Here is a 16,518-nt window from a genome sequence, read left to right as displayed (position 1 = left end):
TGAAGTCAAAGGTTCACATCTGTGTGCATGTCCCAAGGATCAATGCATCAAATTAGCTCTGTTGGCTTTTTTCCCACTAAAAGCTAACACGTGTCATCAATATTCCAGCGTTTTTGTGTGTAAACTAATTGATTGAACATTCGTGCTACATAAACATGCGGTTTGTGTTATATGGGGTACCATTTATAAACATCTTCAGTGCCAAAAAAATGAAAAGCCTCACACAAGATAATTAATATCTTACTGGACAAATAAAATGGCAATTTCGTGTTATTCCTTCAACTTATGGATAAAAGCGCATTGCTGTTTCTTCTGAAGTCTTGAGCATTATCGCACTGCATAGTATCTTACAATTCTGCCTTAGAGCAACCCCAAGGAACTTTAGAGAGAGTGAAAGAATTTTGCATGAGGCTGCTCATGTCTATCAATAAGAGAAAATTACCATATTATTATTATTATAATTATTATTGTCCTCCGCAATGCATGCTATGACACATATGCTATTTTCAGTCTCCTAATCTCCCACCAATATCCACCCAAAGTTCAAGTTTGAGGAATGTAAATTTATCCCCCTGCCCCCGCATAACATCCTGTAGATTAGCTGTCAGCATCAGCATTAACCTGGAAACTCTGTAAGAACAGCTGAAGTCTCCTGGAAGGCAAAGGGAAGACTGTCCGTCCTGTAGTCGCAGACCTTCTCCGGCTCTTCAGCCAGAGGCTCTGCTCCCGAAGCAACAAGGAACGGCGATGCTGGTTGTAGCAGGGGATAGGGGTCAGGAGCAAAAGTGACAGTCCACAGTCGATTTTTCCTCTGCATCGCTCTATCATCATTTCACACTAAAATCTCTGCAAAGCAGCATGGAAGGGGGGAAGTAAACAAAACCAGTTGCAGTCTCACTGGTGTCTACCAGATGTGGAAGTGCCCTCATACGGAAGGGCAACGTCTAGCTGAGAGGGCTCCTGTATCTGCCAAGGACCTCGAGAACACTCCAGATTCATTCTATAACAGCACCAAAGAAAACAGGTCATGAGAGTAAGGACGAGTGACCTTCCAGACTCTGGAAGATTGGGCTGCAGAGCATTCAGCCCAGACATTGGGTAGCAGGGTCTTATTTCTCATCCCCACATTGACTTAAATGGCTGAAACAGGCTCTGGTCCAAAGAGGAGGTATTTTTCACTTTCTTGCTCTTTCCAAAGAGATCATTTAAAAGCAGTTACTTCTTAACACTTCTGGGGACCTTCTTTCTCTCTTTCCCAAAGACGTGTGTCCCTCCATATTGTACCCATTCCATTTTTAGGTTTCTGTGAGTCTTGGCATGCTCAGGAGCCTTCACCCAAATGCTGTTAAAATGCCAGGCCCCCGGGCGCCTGGGTGGCTCAGTGGGTTAAGCCGCTGCCTTCGGCTCAGGTCATGATCTCAGGGTCCTGGGATCGAGTCCCGCATCAGGCTCTCTGCTCGGCAGAGAGTCTGCTTCCTCCTCTCTCTCTCCCTGCCTGCCTCTCTGACTACTTGTGATCTCTCTCTGTCAAATAAATAAATAAAATCTTTAAAAAAAAAAAAAATGCCAGGCCCCGACCAAGGCCTTTCCCAACATTGCAATCTAGGGAAGACATGTGGAAAAATCAATGAAACCTTCGAGTGGAAAAAATAATCAGTCCTCTGAAATGAAACTGATTTCATCAAAAATAAGAAAATAGACAACAAGCTCACTTATTCAAGATCACCTTGCTTTGGTCAATTGTCCCCCCAGGACATTATCCTTTTTCAAATTCTCTAACGTATTAGATGCCTGCAAGGTCTTAGTCACAATGATAAAGGCAGAGTTGAGAAAGCAGGAGAGGATCCTTGCTGGCAAAGATGGGTTATTCATCTGCTGCTTAACACTTGGTAATGACCATGAGCCTGTCTGCTTGAAGGGAAATTTGAATTTGCTGCTTTTGTTTTGGGGCTTTCTTCCCTACCTAGCCCTCTGCCTTAAAACTTTGATGCTAATTTCATCATAATTCCTCCACACTTCTAGCACATTTAAGTCTTATCTTGGAAAGGGCAGGTGGTAATTCATAATGGGGACCACGGATTGGGAGCCCATCATCATTGATCAATGTGCAGCCTGGGTATCCACTGAGATCACTGTCTCCATTAGTAAAATGGAAAAGCTATAGTCTCGATACAACTTGACAATTATTTATTAAGGGCCTTTTATGTGCAAAATACTGGCTAGAGCTGGTAAATAGGACCTGGTCCCCATCCTCTTGGGACTTATAATTTTGGCGGAACAACTAAATAACATAAGACAAATCTTATATTCCTAATTACGAGTGTCATATAATAAAGTAGTTTCATTTGTATTAGAACATTCATACACCTACATACAGTATAAAAAGTTATCAAAGATGCTAAGGTGTTGCAATTCAAACAGTTCCTGATGATATGGTTACCTCTAACAATCCCCAAAATTAGAGAGAAAAAATTCCCTTAATAGCATAATATGCTGCCCCTATATTATGTGATAAACTAAATCTTACCTATTATAATACATACTAAGTGCAGGTTAAAATACTAACCTCATTAAAGAATTGTTACAACAAGTCTTGTGGTACAAGAGAATTCTAGAGCAAATTTACATCAATAAAAAAAAAATGAAAGGGAGGGAGAATACCTGGGTGGCTCAGTCTGTTAAGCATCTGCCTTCAGGTCAAGTCAAAATCCCAGAGTCCTGGGATCGAGTCCTGCATCGGGCTCCCTGCTCACAGGGAGTCTGCTTCTCTGCCCCTCCCCTGGCTTGTGCTCTCTCTCTCTCTTCCTTTCTCTCTCAAAAAAAAAAAAAAAAAAAATTTAAAATTTTAAAAATTAAAAAATAAGGGACCAATTTGCAAGATGGTACAGACGGCATTTGGGAAACATTGCTTATGTCATGCCTTCCAATTATATGTACAAAAGGGGGTGACTGCTAGCACTGCTATTGTCTAGAATGTTGGAAAACTAGTGGTGCATTGTTATGTGAAGGATTAATCCCTCTGAGTTTAGCAAGAGAATTTGCAAAGAGCATCCTCCAACGTCTTAGACAGCCAGCATTTTCCATGTTGCCTGGTGGAAATTTAGCATTATCTCATGCTCCAGAACACTGGCAAAATTCTGGAAAGCTTTTCTTCACCTACCCATGTTTAACACTGCTAGATAATAATACGTGTACCTTCGACTGGTTTTGCATTTTACAGATTTCAAGTCGTTTATTATGTTTGATCTCACTGAAGCCTCACAACAGCCCCATGAGGTAAACAGATATTATCAAAACCTGAAAATGAAAATGCTTTGCTTGCCAATTTCTTTCCAAAAAATTTCCCCCAGATGGCTTATGCCTATAGCGAATCTAATTGTCTTGAGGAAAGATGAATGGAATCACATTTCCAAAGAATTCAGCCACCTCCAATCCTAGAGCTGTACAATCTCGGATGCAGCTTGGGAGTGAGCGAAGCAGCTCACTGAACACAGAGAGAGCAGAGTCTCCCAGAGAGGTCAGGCTTGAAGCTGGGAAGGGGGGCCAGGCAGGTGCAGAGCGGGCAGTGGCAAAACACTTGACCATGGCCGCAAATCATGAGTCATAGCCCAGGTCATTGGATGACAGACCTGATGGCGGGGTTGTGGAAGAGAGGCAGGCACACCTCAAATGTGGTGGCTTTTGGTGTTCTTCTGCCCCTTCCCCCCTTATTAGAGAACATACTTCAGCATATGGCTGATCCTCAGAGTCCAATGGCCTCATCTATAGAGCGAGGCTGGTAATGTCAATTGCATGGTCCCATACCTCCCAAGAACGCAGCAAACACCTGACAAAGAGAAGGCCCTCCATAATCACTGATTTTTTTTTTACCCTTAAAATCACAGCATTTAATGTTGAAAACTAAGCTAATGTGGAACATTAGCTATCGAATCTTGCTAAGTCCAAGGAGGCTCTGCTTTAAGAAATCTGCTACAGGGCACCTGGGGGTCTTAGTCAGTTAAGCATCTGCCTTCAGCTCAGGTCATGATCCTGGGGTCCTGGGATCGAGTCGTGTGTTGGGCTCCCTGCTGAGTGGGGAGTCGCTTCTCCTTCTCTCTCTGCCAAATAAATAAATAAAGCCCTAAAGAAAAGGAAAGAAATCTGCTAAAATTTGCCTTTTTTTTTTTTTTTGAGATTTTATGTATTTAAGAGAGAGAGAGAGCACCAGAACAGGGGCAGAAGCAGACTCCCCACTGAGCAGGAAGCTGGCACAGGACTTGATCCCAGAACCCTGAGATCATGACCTGAGCCAAGGGCAGAGGCTTAACTGACCGAGCCACCCAGGTGCCCAAGAAATCTGCTACAATTTGAAACAGAAAATATTGAATTTTTCAGATTCATTTAATATACACAGTTCCCACAAATAAAGTTTGCATGAATTTAGAAAGTTGACATGATTATGAAAGCCCCATAGAAAATGTTACAATTGCATTCACTTAATAGGCCCTCCGTGTTTTTTGAGCACCTACTAAGTGCTCGGGCCCAAGACTGTAGAATAGTCATGGCTTATATACGCCCCCGTGGGTACGTGTCATGAACTTGGTATTTACTCTGCACGCACCAGGTGCCTCACTGGCTCCATCCCATTCATCCTCACGACAGGTTGGAATGACTAGTAATGAGTATGATTATCTGCACTTTACAGCTGGCTCTACCAGCCGTGAGAGGAGCAGATTCATTTGCCAGAGGTCACCAAATCTACATTTCCCAGGATTCAGCTCTGTGCTCATAAACATATCCATTATATTATAACCCCAGAAAATGAACATAGTAGTGGGAAGTTAAAAAATAATTGCTTTCTGAATAAAGTCATTTTTTCAGAGAAGTACTGGGATAAATTTATTTTAGAACAGTGAGAAATAAAAATTATTATTAAAGCTGCCCATGACATGATAGGCTAAGTCTGTCCCTTTTACAAAGCATGCAAAGCATAAGTTAAAAAAATAATTATCCTAACAAACACTGATTGATAACTTTCTATTCTCCTGACTCTTTGCTTAAGCATTTAAAATGCAGTAAGATTTAAAATGTTTCCCAACCAAGTAATAACCAGACTTAAAACTAGTGCAATATAGAGTACAGCCATATATATCCCTTACCTGATCTTCTGGTGAAAACACTTTCTCCCCTGAAGGTGCATTACTTTATTTTGCACATTGCTTACAACAAAGGAATGTAATTCTTTTTTGCTGGCCTCATACATTTTCACCAGTACATTTTCCTACATCCAACTTCACTTTCTCAGCCCCTCAGAATATATATTAGATATAATACAAATGATAGTATAGAAAATGTCAAAAAATAACAATCTTGGGGAATTTTAAAATGCTCAACGGTAGTGATTGACATCATTCCGCTCTGTTCCAGAAATACGCTGTAGTTTCAATGACGTTGTGAGCATCGGATATCTCTCTTTGTTGACTAGTCTCTACACTGGAAAATCAACACCAGCTTTCCCACAGATAGAAGAGATAATACTCCTTGAGAACATGACCCTTTGCTTCCAAAAAAGAACTGGGAAAAGAGGATGGACAGGCACTTGTGTTTCCTTACTCTCTGATTAAATTAATAACCATCTAATGACTATTTATTAGGATAGGATCCAAAGGATATTTCCCGTATCCAAAGTTTATATGTTGCATTTGTTAGTCAAGCACACAAGTGAAAATAAATCATGGAAAATAAAATAAAAAGCACTCCCTGATAAGAAAGTATCTTGGAAGAATATTAATATATTGAACCACATCAGTCATATGGTTCATTTTTATTTAAATATGCTAGAATGATATTATAAATGAAAACACATCACTGAAAAATATAGGTATAGAAGATGCATAATGAAAAAATGCAAACTATCTATGACAAAATTTGAAATATTAAAAATGTGGTAACATCATTTACAGATATCAAAATCATTTTTTTCACTCAGACATCATCATCATCATAGTTGTTGTTTTTTCAGTCAGAAACCGATATGTAATAAATTATGAGTTTTTACCAATGCTACTAATTGCACAGAAACTGGCTTTGGTAATGGCAATGTTAACATTTACTCACAAGATTGAGAAACAGTGTTAACTACCATTGACAATGAGTCATGAATGAAAAGAGGTATTAACCACCTTTGACACTCAGTGACAAATCTGCAAATGTAATAGCTACGCATTCCCCAACATTATAGAGAAAATAGAAATCATTTAGAAACCTTCGCTAATGTGATGAGTATTCCCCCATCTATAACACTGGGAAATGGGTTTGATTCCAGAACAAAGATAGCATTGGTTGTCCCTATACTAAGACCACTTCCTGGCCATGGTAAGTTCTTAACAAAGATTTGTTGAGTGAGGCATAAATTTTATAGCTTCTAATTCTGGAAATATATTTAATGGATAGACATAATATCTTCAGGCAACTAGTTGATGCGGTTATTATCTGTATGGTGTCTATCAGTTTCAATTACATTTCCACATTCAATTATACCTCTAAAGGAAATAAAACAAAATTTGAAATTAAGTAAGAATTGAATTTTGATTTTCAGATATATCTTCTGATGCTTGGTAGATTACCACAGGCGTCTAAATGTGGTCATTAGGCTACACAGGGGTTTTCTCAAATATATTTTTAGCATACTAATTGGGCTGTTTAGGAACTCTTTTGTTTGTAGTAAAGTAAAATAAAATACAGACTTTTAAGATACCCTGTGTTAGCATTTGTAAGAAGATTAATTTTCAGATTTTCGGTTAAAAATAATTCATTGTAAACCCAAGTACACCTCAACTTCTCAAAGACTTTTAAAGAAACATTTGCCGTGAAAACAATCCCTTCCATTTTGTCTTACCTGTAGTGACATTTGTTGTCAAATTATTTAATTCAACTTTGTATTGAAAACAGAATTTTATCTTTAAAATAGATGCATTTTCACCTTATTGATACTGTCTAAAAACAAATGATGACATATGTAGAAGTACCATATTTTAATACACCAGCTTCTCAAAAAATAAATTTCCTTTCAAGAACAATAAAAAGTACATTACAACTGAGTAGATTGATTAGTGTTCAAGCAAGAGTCTGCTTTGTGTCTTTGACACTATGAGATCTAGTTTAATTTCTATGTTTATCTGCCTGTTTAACTTGATTAATATTTGTAAGACTGAGGATTTCAAATCTCATAGACCAGCATTTCATTTTTCAGATAAATTTCCTGGTTTAATATTTAAATAATCGCCCGTCACTATTAGGGCAAACTTATGAGTGTTCTGGCCTGGTTCTGATGGGATCAAAGGATTAGACTTAGAAAATTTAGGGGAAAAAAATAATGTCTGGTGACTACCCATCATCCTGAAGTTCCAAATAGCTAACGAAGAAGTTCTAAGTCTTACAGAGAGCTTCAAATAAATAGGGCAAAATAGAATGGAAAGTCCCCAAATTGCTTTTGTTGGTTATAACATTTTTCAGTGGTTCAAAAGGAAACCTATAGCCTCATCAATAACCATTAATGAAATAGTGCTATTTACCAGACACAGCTTTCATATATTCCAAGTGGTATTTTTAAATATTGTAAAAGGTCATCAACAGAACTCTAAATATAGCCAACCAACTGTGAGTTAAACTGCTCACATGATTTTTCTCCATGAAGGAGTTACATGCAAAATAATCTAAAGAAGTAAAACCTCTAAGATGCACCATTTAAAAAACTGTACGTATGTAGATGATATTTAACATACACACACACACACACACATACACACACACACACACACACACACACACGAGTTTACTCTTTTTGTGCTTGTTTATTTTTAGCTGTCTCAATAAAATGTTTTTCCTCTCCTCTGTTTTACTAAAACATGCCTATCTAGGAAGGAAAACAGATGTAGAATTGGACAACTATGTCTTGTTTGGGTTTTTTCCCTGTCAAGTAGAATTTATGATCATTGTCACACAACAAGAGAATCTAAGTGAAACAGACAATAAGTCAGGAAGCAATTGCCAGAGACTTTACACTGCAGCTTTCGCATTCAGGATTTGGTTACCTAAAACTTCATTCGATTAAGCCAAATAAGGATACAATATCCTTTCTTACACAGAAACCCCAGAATAATTGTAAAAATAAAAGGAACAGTGTCATAGTAAGAGCAGCATCACAGAAAACAAAACAAAACAAAAAAACCAATTTATAAGAACCTTAAAACACCTTTCAAAAATATTCCTGAAATCAAAAACAACAGAATAGTGGTAAGCGGCCACAACACTTTTCTTCTCTTTTCCAGTATATTACTGACAGGATACAAGAATCACTTTGATTAAACTTTCCACAAAGCCTCTGTCATTCCAAGTTTTCAAGGACACATGAAATATTAATCTCTTAGACGTTTTCCCCAAATTAACCAAGTGTATGAAAATTGAGTTTTCCTTAAGAAGAAACATACGTACCTCTCATGTAAACCTAATGAAGATTATATATGAAAATCATTTATGCAAAATTTTTTTACTTAATATTTTGCCTCTGAACCTGTGCTTACATATATTCTGCATTTTCTCAGGCAATGCAGGAAGATCATCTTTCAAAACTTTAACAACAGTATTTACAACATGCTTCTCTTGGGACTCTATGGTCTTTCTGTACAGAACTTGATGAAATTTAATTGTGAAATATTTATAGGGATTATCTCTTTTTACCCACATCGATCCAGTTTTTAAGTAAAAAAAATCAGAGTAAATTTTTTTGCTTTTTTCCCAACAGAAACACTGTTTCATTTTAAATACTGATGTTTAAAACTTACTTCTAGGAACATCATAAAATTATCATTAAGGGTCAGAGTAACTATTAAAATACCACTTCCAAGTCTTGGTGCAGTCGCATCAAGCAAATAAATCTTTTATGTAAACATTTGTGCCATATCTTTCTCCAAGTATCTGCCAGTATTTTAAGACTTCATTTCACCCATGTACGCACACTGTGCTGAAGTCTAATAAGAGATGTAATCATAAACAAAAATCTGCCACTGTAGAGTTTTTAATCACTTATAAAATATACTCCAACTTGGAAGAAAGTAGTTGAGAGCCAGAGAGAAGGGAGGCAGGCTTTTCTGTCTCTCCTTGAGGAACTGGACTCTTTTTTTTTTTTTTTTTCTGAAACAGAGCACTCAAAGCAGCAACAAGTAGCAACAGAAAAGTTTTCCTGCAGGCTCCCACACCTCACATTACTGAGAACGCGCACCAGAAGAACTGCAGGGTAGAGTGAAGCCTCTTTGCACATTAGGCGCTTAGGAAGAGCCTAGAAGCAACAGCATAACTTCCACCTTTCAGGAAATTCACACATTAATCAGAAATCCTCTTGCCTAGCAGAGCCAGAAGCCAGGACTAATGAGAAGGCGCTCCCTCCTGTCTGGGCACTGGGGACGGGCTGACCACCGGGGCTGGCCATACCCCTCCCCACCCCGAATAAAGTGCCCATTGTCTCACACTGTACTAATTGTGAGAAAACAGCCCTTGTCCTAAGCATAATAATTATCAAAGAGAGCAAGCAAAAGCAGTCAAGACTTCAATGAAAGGGGCAGAGAAGAAAGAAAGAAAAGCAAAGCAGAGCAAAGAAAAGGAAGGAAGAAAAATAAATAAATGCTCAGCTGAATTAACCCAAGAATGAATTTAATATTCATACTAGAAGGCTTGTCTGCAAAAGGTTTGACCATTCATGTCACGACTATTGCCTACAAGAGACCATTGTCCCCACAACAGAAATCAGTAGATTGGAAATTTTCACATAGCACTTTTTTGATGGGAAAGGTTTTCTCTCCCAAAACTATGGCCCTCTAATCCCAGCACTCTGATGAAAGAAAGTCACAACTTCTCAGATTCTCTTGATATTATTTTGCAAGTTGAATCATAGAACTCATCAGTGTCCTGAATTTTTATGGCTTTTTTTTTCCTCTTCCCCAAATTTGCAGCTGGACAAATATGGGGATAAAAACAACAACAACAACAACAACAAAAAAAAAACCCACACACATTTGCCCGAGCAAAGAAAAATAATGAACTGAATATGCATATCCTTATTAACTAAATTTAATTACGCTGAGTGGCATAGTAATCAGTGGTTGCTCCCGTTACAGTATTCATTGAAAGGGAGGTGGATTCCAAATTAAGGCAAAGCGTGGGGGACAGTCGCATACTGATGAGGGAACTGCACACAACATGATACAAAACACTATCTAAATCATTATTCAGAGAAGCCGAAGAAAGAAGTATATTACTCTGTTTTAAGACTAATGCAAGAACAATTAGCCAAGAAGGCTCCAGTCCCCCACTGACTGCCCCACCTCCGTACATTTCACACCAGCCAGCCTGGGGCTGACTGTACCATTTACATTTTTCTTTTCTTTTCTTCTTTTTTAAGTGAACAAAACTCACACTGCCCTTTTAAAAAAGAAAAAAGAAAAAAAAAAAAAAAAAAGGCCTACGTCCCTGGCCACAATAGCAGGGAAATCCTATCTAGCACACTGGTGTGCGAAGGCACCCCAGGCTCCCACAACTTGAGCTTGAACTTTCCGCAGGCAGGGAACTTTATAACACGTGCATGGAACAATAAAGGAGGAGCTCAAAAGAAAGGAGGGGGGAGGTTTGGGGAAGGGAGGTGGGAGAAAAAAAAAATGTGAACACGCCAAACTTACCATCCACCAGGTCCTGGCTGACATGTCATAACATAGCTGCCATTTTATGGAGCTGTCCGATGCTTTCCCAGCCATTATGCTGTCAGCAATCTTCATCAGATGCCGCTCAATTGCAGATAAGACACCTAATCAAGGACACATCAGCGGTGGCTTTCTGGACTACATGTAGGCCAATCCTTATCACACTGCATCATGGGAAAAGCTTCTTTATTAGCAGGAGGAACTGCAACCTCACAGATAGAAAGACAAGGATCAGTTCTTTTGCCTTTTTTTTTTTTTTTTTTTTGGTCTAAAGGGATTGGTGAAAGTAGCTAGCGTTCTTTGTGTATCATGTGTACAAGAGTTAAGTATCTTGCAAGTGGGCGGCTAACTGCTTTGCTGGGCTATGCAGACTAAAGTTTATTTGCATTCTTCTCTGTTGTATATTGTTTGACATGGTCCATGGTCCTTGCTGAGCAGATGAAGGGAGGGGAAGGGGGGGTGGGAGGGAGTGAGGAAAGAGGGAGCTGTAATTGCTCAGAATTAATATCTCCCCCAACAAAGACATAACAGTTTCATTGACACGGTCGGAACATGGTTCAGATGTCACTGCACACGGGCGTGCGTGTGTGTGTGTGTGTGCGCGCGTGCGCACACACACACACACACACACACACACACACAGAATGGAACACACAGGTAGCAGCTGCAGCTGGATTGAGCCGAGGTTGCCAAAGGCTACAAACTCCACTCCCATGCTGGACATATGGAAGCAGTTTAACTCTTTGAAATCACTGCTCAAGAAGAGCTCTGCCGTCTGCAAGGATGAATCAGCCTCGGGAACAGCTTCTCCATCAGGAGACGGCAGGCCCGGTGGGTGCTCACTCCCTGCCAAAGATGGCCTAGATGTGTTGTGGCCTTCGAGGAAGATCTGACAACAACAAGGAGGGATGGGCAGCATTGGCCCGTCATCCCGACCCGAGACTGAATTCCCCAGAGCCCCTCACCGCCCTGCACTTGGAAGGGAATGTGTGTTCTCCTCGGCACCGATCCTTTTTTGCTTCATTCTCAGCTCTCCACCAGTTCTTGCCATCAGCACATGCAGAACACAGGAACTCCCGTTTACTAATGCAACACACGCTCTGACGGGCCTTTCGTCTTTTCTAGAGAGTAAAGATCTGAGTCCTGCCACTACAATTAGAAATCCAGGCTAGGACGAGCAGACGGATTCCTGCCCTTTCTTTTGCTGAAATACAAAAAGGCAAGGGCAGCCTCTACCCATGGCAATACCGACTCACCAGACCCCAGGGCACCCCCTCCAGGCCCTGAGACCCCTCTCAGGGCATTTGTCCTTTTTCCTGGGTGTGTGCCGCTAGGATTCTCCCATAATGACTTAGGCTTAGAATTTACATTGGCTGCAGACAATTTAAAAGGACAAACTCCTATTCGATTCAGCCAAAGTGAAGGGGAAAAAAAATTACTGTATTACCAGGCATTTCTTTTTCTCTGCGGGCAGTGTGTGTGAGGCTGCAAAGGCAACTCGCTTCAGCCTGTGAACTCCAAAGATGAAAAGCAACTGCTGGGAGGAGCTTGGTCCTGCGGGTATTTTTATATTCACTGGGGAGGCATGTGAGCCTCTGTCTCAGACAGGACGGGAGCTTAGGGTAGCCTGACTCTGGGCCGGCAGGGTAATAACCTGGCCTGGGAAGCTGGTTTCTCCTTAGGTTTGTTTGGTTTATTCTCCTGCGAGTTGGGGGGTGGGGACTGGATGCCCCACCCTGGCCTCTTCCTTTGAAGCACCCCCACGATCCCAATGCTTCCTCTCTCCTCTTTCTCCACCCCATTCTCCAATTCTTATTTGTACTTTTTTTTTTGAGCAACTATCAGATAATAAGTCCATTCATGGTAATCATAGTTTCCTGCTTGGATTTGCTCAGGTAACAGCAGCACAGATGAGTGCCTACTGTGTGCGGGGCAGCCCACTGTAGACATTGGGGCTGCAGAGATAGTCTGTCTCGTTCCTGTCCCAAATGCCTTCACCCAAAGCTGTGACAGGCATAAGGAAATTGGGTTTCTGTGCTGGGGTGGGAGGAAGGGATGGGCCAGCTGCCCTCTGGAGTCCAGGACCTTGTATGCATTTCCAGAACACTCTTCTGGGGTATTCTGAAGGTTTCCTCCCTCTCCCCTACAGTCCGTATCTGCCGCACCCCGCCTCTCTCAGTGGCTCTAGGTGGAAGGAGGCCCCCCAACTACTTTTCTCCACTGCTGCCTTCTAGGAGCTCTTTCGGGGCGTAGTCCGACTTGGGGCCCATTTGAGACCACTGCTCAGCCCACCAACACTTGGCTGCCTGCCTCGGAATCCTTTTAAAACTCCCGGCCCACTGCACGACTAATACACAGGTGTATATGCTGAGGGTGTCCGTCGTCACTGTCACTGTGGGGACCCCTCCTCTGATTAGTGGGAACTGATGAAAGAGGGCGAGGGAAGCAAGCGGAAGGAGAAGCCTGTGGGAGAGAGGCTGCAGCGCTTGTACACAAACTATGAACTGTGGGGAACAAAGAGACCGGGATAGAACCGACAAATCCGTGCGCTTCACTTGCCTGGCTGGGGAGCCCAGAGGGCTGGGGACTGCCAGTCCCAGGCGGAGCCGGAAAGGAAACGGGTGCCGGATTCCTCCGAAGTGCGGAAGTTTCACGACGCATTCACGACGCATGCCCAGGGGCCGGCCTGTCCCCACTTGGGGTCCTGGGGAACGTCTTTCATTGCGAGTGAAAACTTCTGGGCAAGCAGACCTAGTTTGTAAATGGAAGAGATCAGGCAAACTGGGCTCACCAGCGGGAGCCAGTGCGACTGGATTCATGAGTGGAGTGAATCTCACCTGATACATGTCTAAGGGCCAACTCGACGTTAAATAATATGCATTAAACTCCAAAAGCACTAATGACTCAGGAGGAAACTTTGCGGGGAGTTTGGTTAAGTGTTACATCCCACCTGACTCACGGTCCTTAAGTACCTCTAATCTCAAAGGTCCACCCCCCAGTCCCTCCTCCCCCCCAATTCCTCTCTCTATTGCTGCTGCCCTTGCCCGGTGTTCTCTCCCACCCCCTAGCTGTTCCCCCCCCCCACCCCCAAAAGTTCCACGCCTCACCCTGAGAAATGAAACCTTGTCACAGCCAACTTTTTATTAGCCCAAAGTAACCACGGATCCTCGCTCAGTTATGTTCTCCAAGTTCTTTGATTTCTCCCTTTGGCAAAACAAAGCAAAAAAAAAAAAAAAACTAGGGGTAAGCCTAGATCTAAGCGAAAGGAGGCTGATATTTGCTGACAGGCTACTGTGTGCCCCTCGCTGCTTTCAAGGATTCACAGTCCTGCCCTCATTGACAAGCAGCACGGATGTGCTCAACGGCTGTAATTCAGAAGCCCGTGTGTGGCCAGGGTTCAAATCACAGTGTTGTTGCTTACTGTTGTTACTAGAAGCAGGTAAGTTAACCTCTGAGCCTCAGCGTTCTCACTTGGAAAATGGAATTAGTGCTAATAAAGTACCTTATAATTGACATGAGGATTCCAGCAGTTACTTTAAGTAAAGTGCTTAACACAGTTCCTGATGGATAAGAGCTACGTATGTAGTTACTGCCATCATGCTTTATTTACAGATAAGGAAATTGAGGCCCATAAATTGACCCAAATCATATAGCTAATAATTAAGGGGGAATGAGAGCAGGGAAGGAAGAAATAATTAAAAAGAGAGAGAGAGAGATAAAGTAAAACATGAAAAAGAGAGCTATAAAGATAACCAGAGAAAAGAGAGTGAGAAATAGGTAAAGAGATAAGGAGAGGCAGAAAGAAAGGAAAGGACAGAATGAGAAAGCAAACATGAAGCCCCTTCTGGTCTCCAGAGCCCTTGGTCAGGGCCCCCAAGCCCAGTCTGCCCACACTGACCCTCCCGGGGGCTCTCCCCAGCTTTCCATCCACCTGCCCCCCACCTCCACAACCCTGGACGTGGGGTTGTTCCACCTCCTGTTGGGATCCATGGATGGAAGTAATCCCTCTTCATAGAAACCTACAAGTTTAGATGTGATTTGGAGGATCACTTTGTGAAAGTATTTTATTGTGATTTATTCAATGTTTAGCTTTTTGGCTCTGGTGTTCAATTCTACTGAATGCTGTGCTGAGCGAGTGAGTCCTGTGCTCAAGAAACCATAACAGACTGTAGTGGAGAGAAGAGCCCCACTGTGGGATGTTACTCCCCAGTCCTTGTCTGCCACTTGTTAGCTGTATGGTCTGGAACTAGTTACTAAATTTGGTGAACGTCAGGTTTTTTTTTTTACCCAAAAGAGGGATTGAAAATAACCTCCCTCAACACAAAGATGAAATAAGACTGCATAAAGCTCCATCCTAAGCTGTAGTTATTATTAAAATCAGTGTAGGGCACCTGGGTGGCTCAGTCAGCTAAGCATCAGCCTTCTCCTTGGGTCATGATCCCAGGGTTCTGGTATTGAGCCCCGCATCAGGCTCCCTGCTCAGTGGGGAACCTGCTTCTCCCTCTACATCTGCAGCTCCCCCTGTTTGTACACTCTCCCCCCCACTCTGTTAAATGAGTAAATAAAATAAAATCAGGGTAAATTTCAATATTGGTGTTACCTGTTCCCCCTCCATCTTCAACTTTAGGGAACTAAGGCTCGTTGCAAGGCACACAGGTGCTCAGTGAAAGCACTAGAATTCAGCCTTTGCTCTCTCCCCTCTTCATCTAGTGCTTCTTTCCTTCCTGCCACCAGCAAGAGAATGAGGATTCACGTCAGGGTTGGGGTTTTGTTTGTTTGTTGTCTTTTTCAGTTTGGTTAAAGTGCTGGTGACTCCTCAGAGGATGAATGAGGCTCTGGGGAGAAGGCTTTGGAGAAACTGAGGAAGACTTTAGTTTCCTAAACCATGCCTTCTAGGAGAGAGAAGGTGACACGGACCAAGCTTACTCATCTCCCACACACACAGGCCGGCCCACAAACACAGAGATCTTTGTCAAACAGATGACTGAAGTCAGGCAATAGGGCAGAGAGTTGATTAGGGAAAACAGAAGAACAGGCCTTGGGTGTATGGGCTGATGGACAGAGGACCCCTGGGGACGCCTGGTGGATCCAAAATGGAAAGCAAATGGGAGAATGGCAAGTCCACTAATATTCAGAAGAGAATATTAGCCTTAAGAACCTGTCTGCGATAGCCACGCATGTTATCCAATTATTTAGGTCACAGAAGTTCAGGTACCTAGTCACTGGACCCCTCTGCAAGCAAGAGGGCAACCGGGAGGAGAATAGGCAGCATGCGAAGTGGGACGGGGCAAAGAAGTATTAAATCAGACTGACTCTCCTCCCAAGTGAAGCCGTCCCAGCTTTCTACCATCCCTGAGAGTTCAGGGAGAGACCTGTGGCCATTTTAGGAGCCACACGCACTCATCCTCAGGCGCTGTCAGCAGACACCGCAATCCGTGCGCGCTCAGAGCCCCCTGACCTGAGCTCGGCAGAGAAGAGATGGGGCTGACGGTCCCACATGTGCACCATGAGGATTTCCTGCCTCTCAGGCCGTATCTCCACTACCCGAGACCATCCAAACGGCCAGCCACCCTCCTCAGTGCTCTACCTTCACTGTCTCCCTTCAGTGATACTATCTGAAGTGGGTCTGGAACCACTTGGTACAGAAGGAAGCCCATGCCATGGGGGTGTGGGGGGTAGTGCGGGAACACTCGGAAAGACCTAGCTCCCCACCCCCTGCAGCAATGGCTTCTGGTTGCCTTCCACTGCAGCCCTTGTGTCCCCAACTCAACTGATCTCACCCATCCTG

The 16,518-nt window shown here is 42.5% G+C and overlaps 1 protein-coding gene across 9 annotated transcripts in view; it reads right to left on the bottom strand.

Annotated features, from left to right (window-relative positions):
* Positions 1-10,860, bottom strand: part of NFIB (nuclear factor I B) — a 436,690-nt gene extending 425,830 nt beyond the window's left edge. For 6 of the 9 annotated variants that reach the window (XR_009346411.1, XM_059142337.1, XM_059142338.1 and 3 more), the window contains exon 1: positions 10,710-10,820. Coding sequence is in view for 8 of the 9 variants with exons in the window: in XM_059142337.1 (XP_058998320.1) it covers positions 10,710-10,805 (96 nt within the window). In the remaining variant the exon portion in view is untranslated. Of the gene's footprint in view, positions 1-10,709 lie in introns of all 9 variants that reach the window. The other 3 variants (XM_059142331.1, XM_059142333.1, XM_059142332.1) reach the window with 2 other exon arrangements.
* Positions 10,861-16,518: the final 5,658 nt, after the last annotated feature.

Source organism: Mustela lutreola, chromosome 12, assembly GCF_030435805.1.
Source record: "Mustela lutreola isolate mMusLut2 chromosome 12, mMusLut2.pri, whole genome shotgun sequence".
Taxonomy (NCBI): Eukaryota; Metazoa; Chordata; class Mammalia; order Carnivora; family Mustelidae; genus Mustela; species Mustela lutreola.
This window is presented reverse-complemented; position numbering and strand designations above follow the sequence as displayed.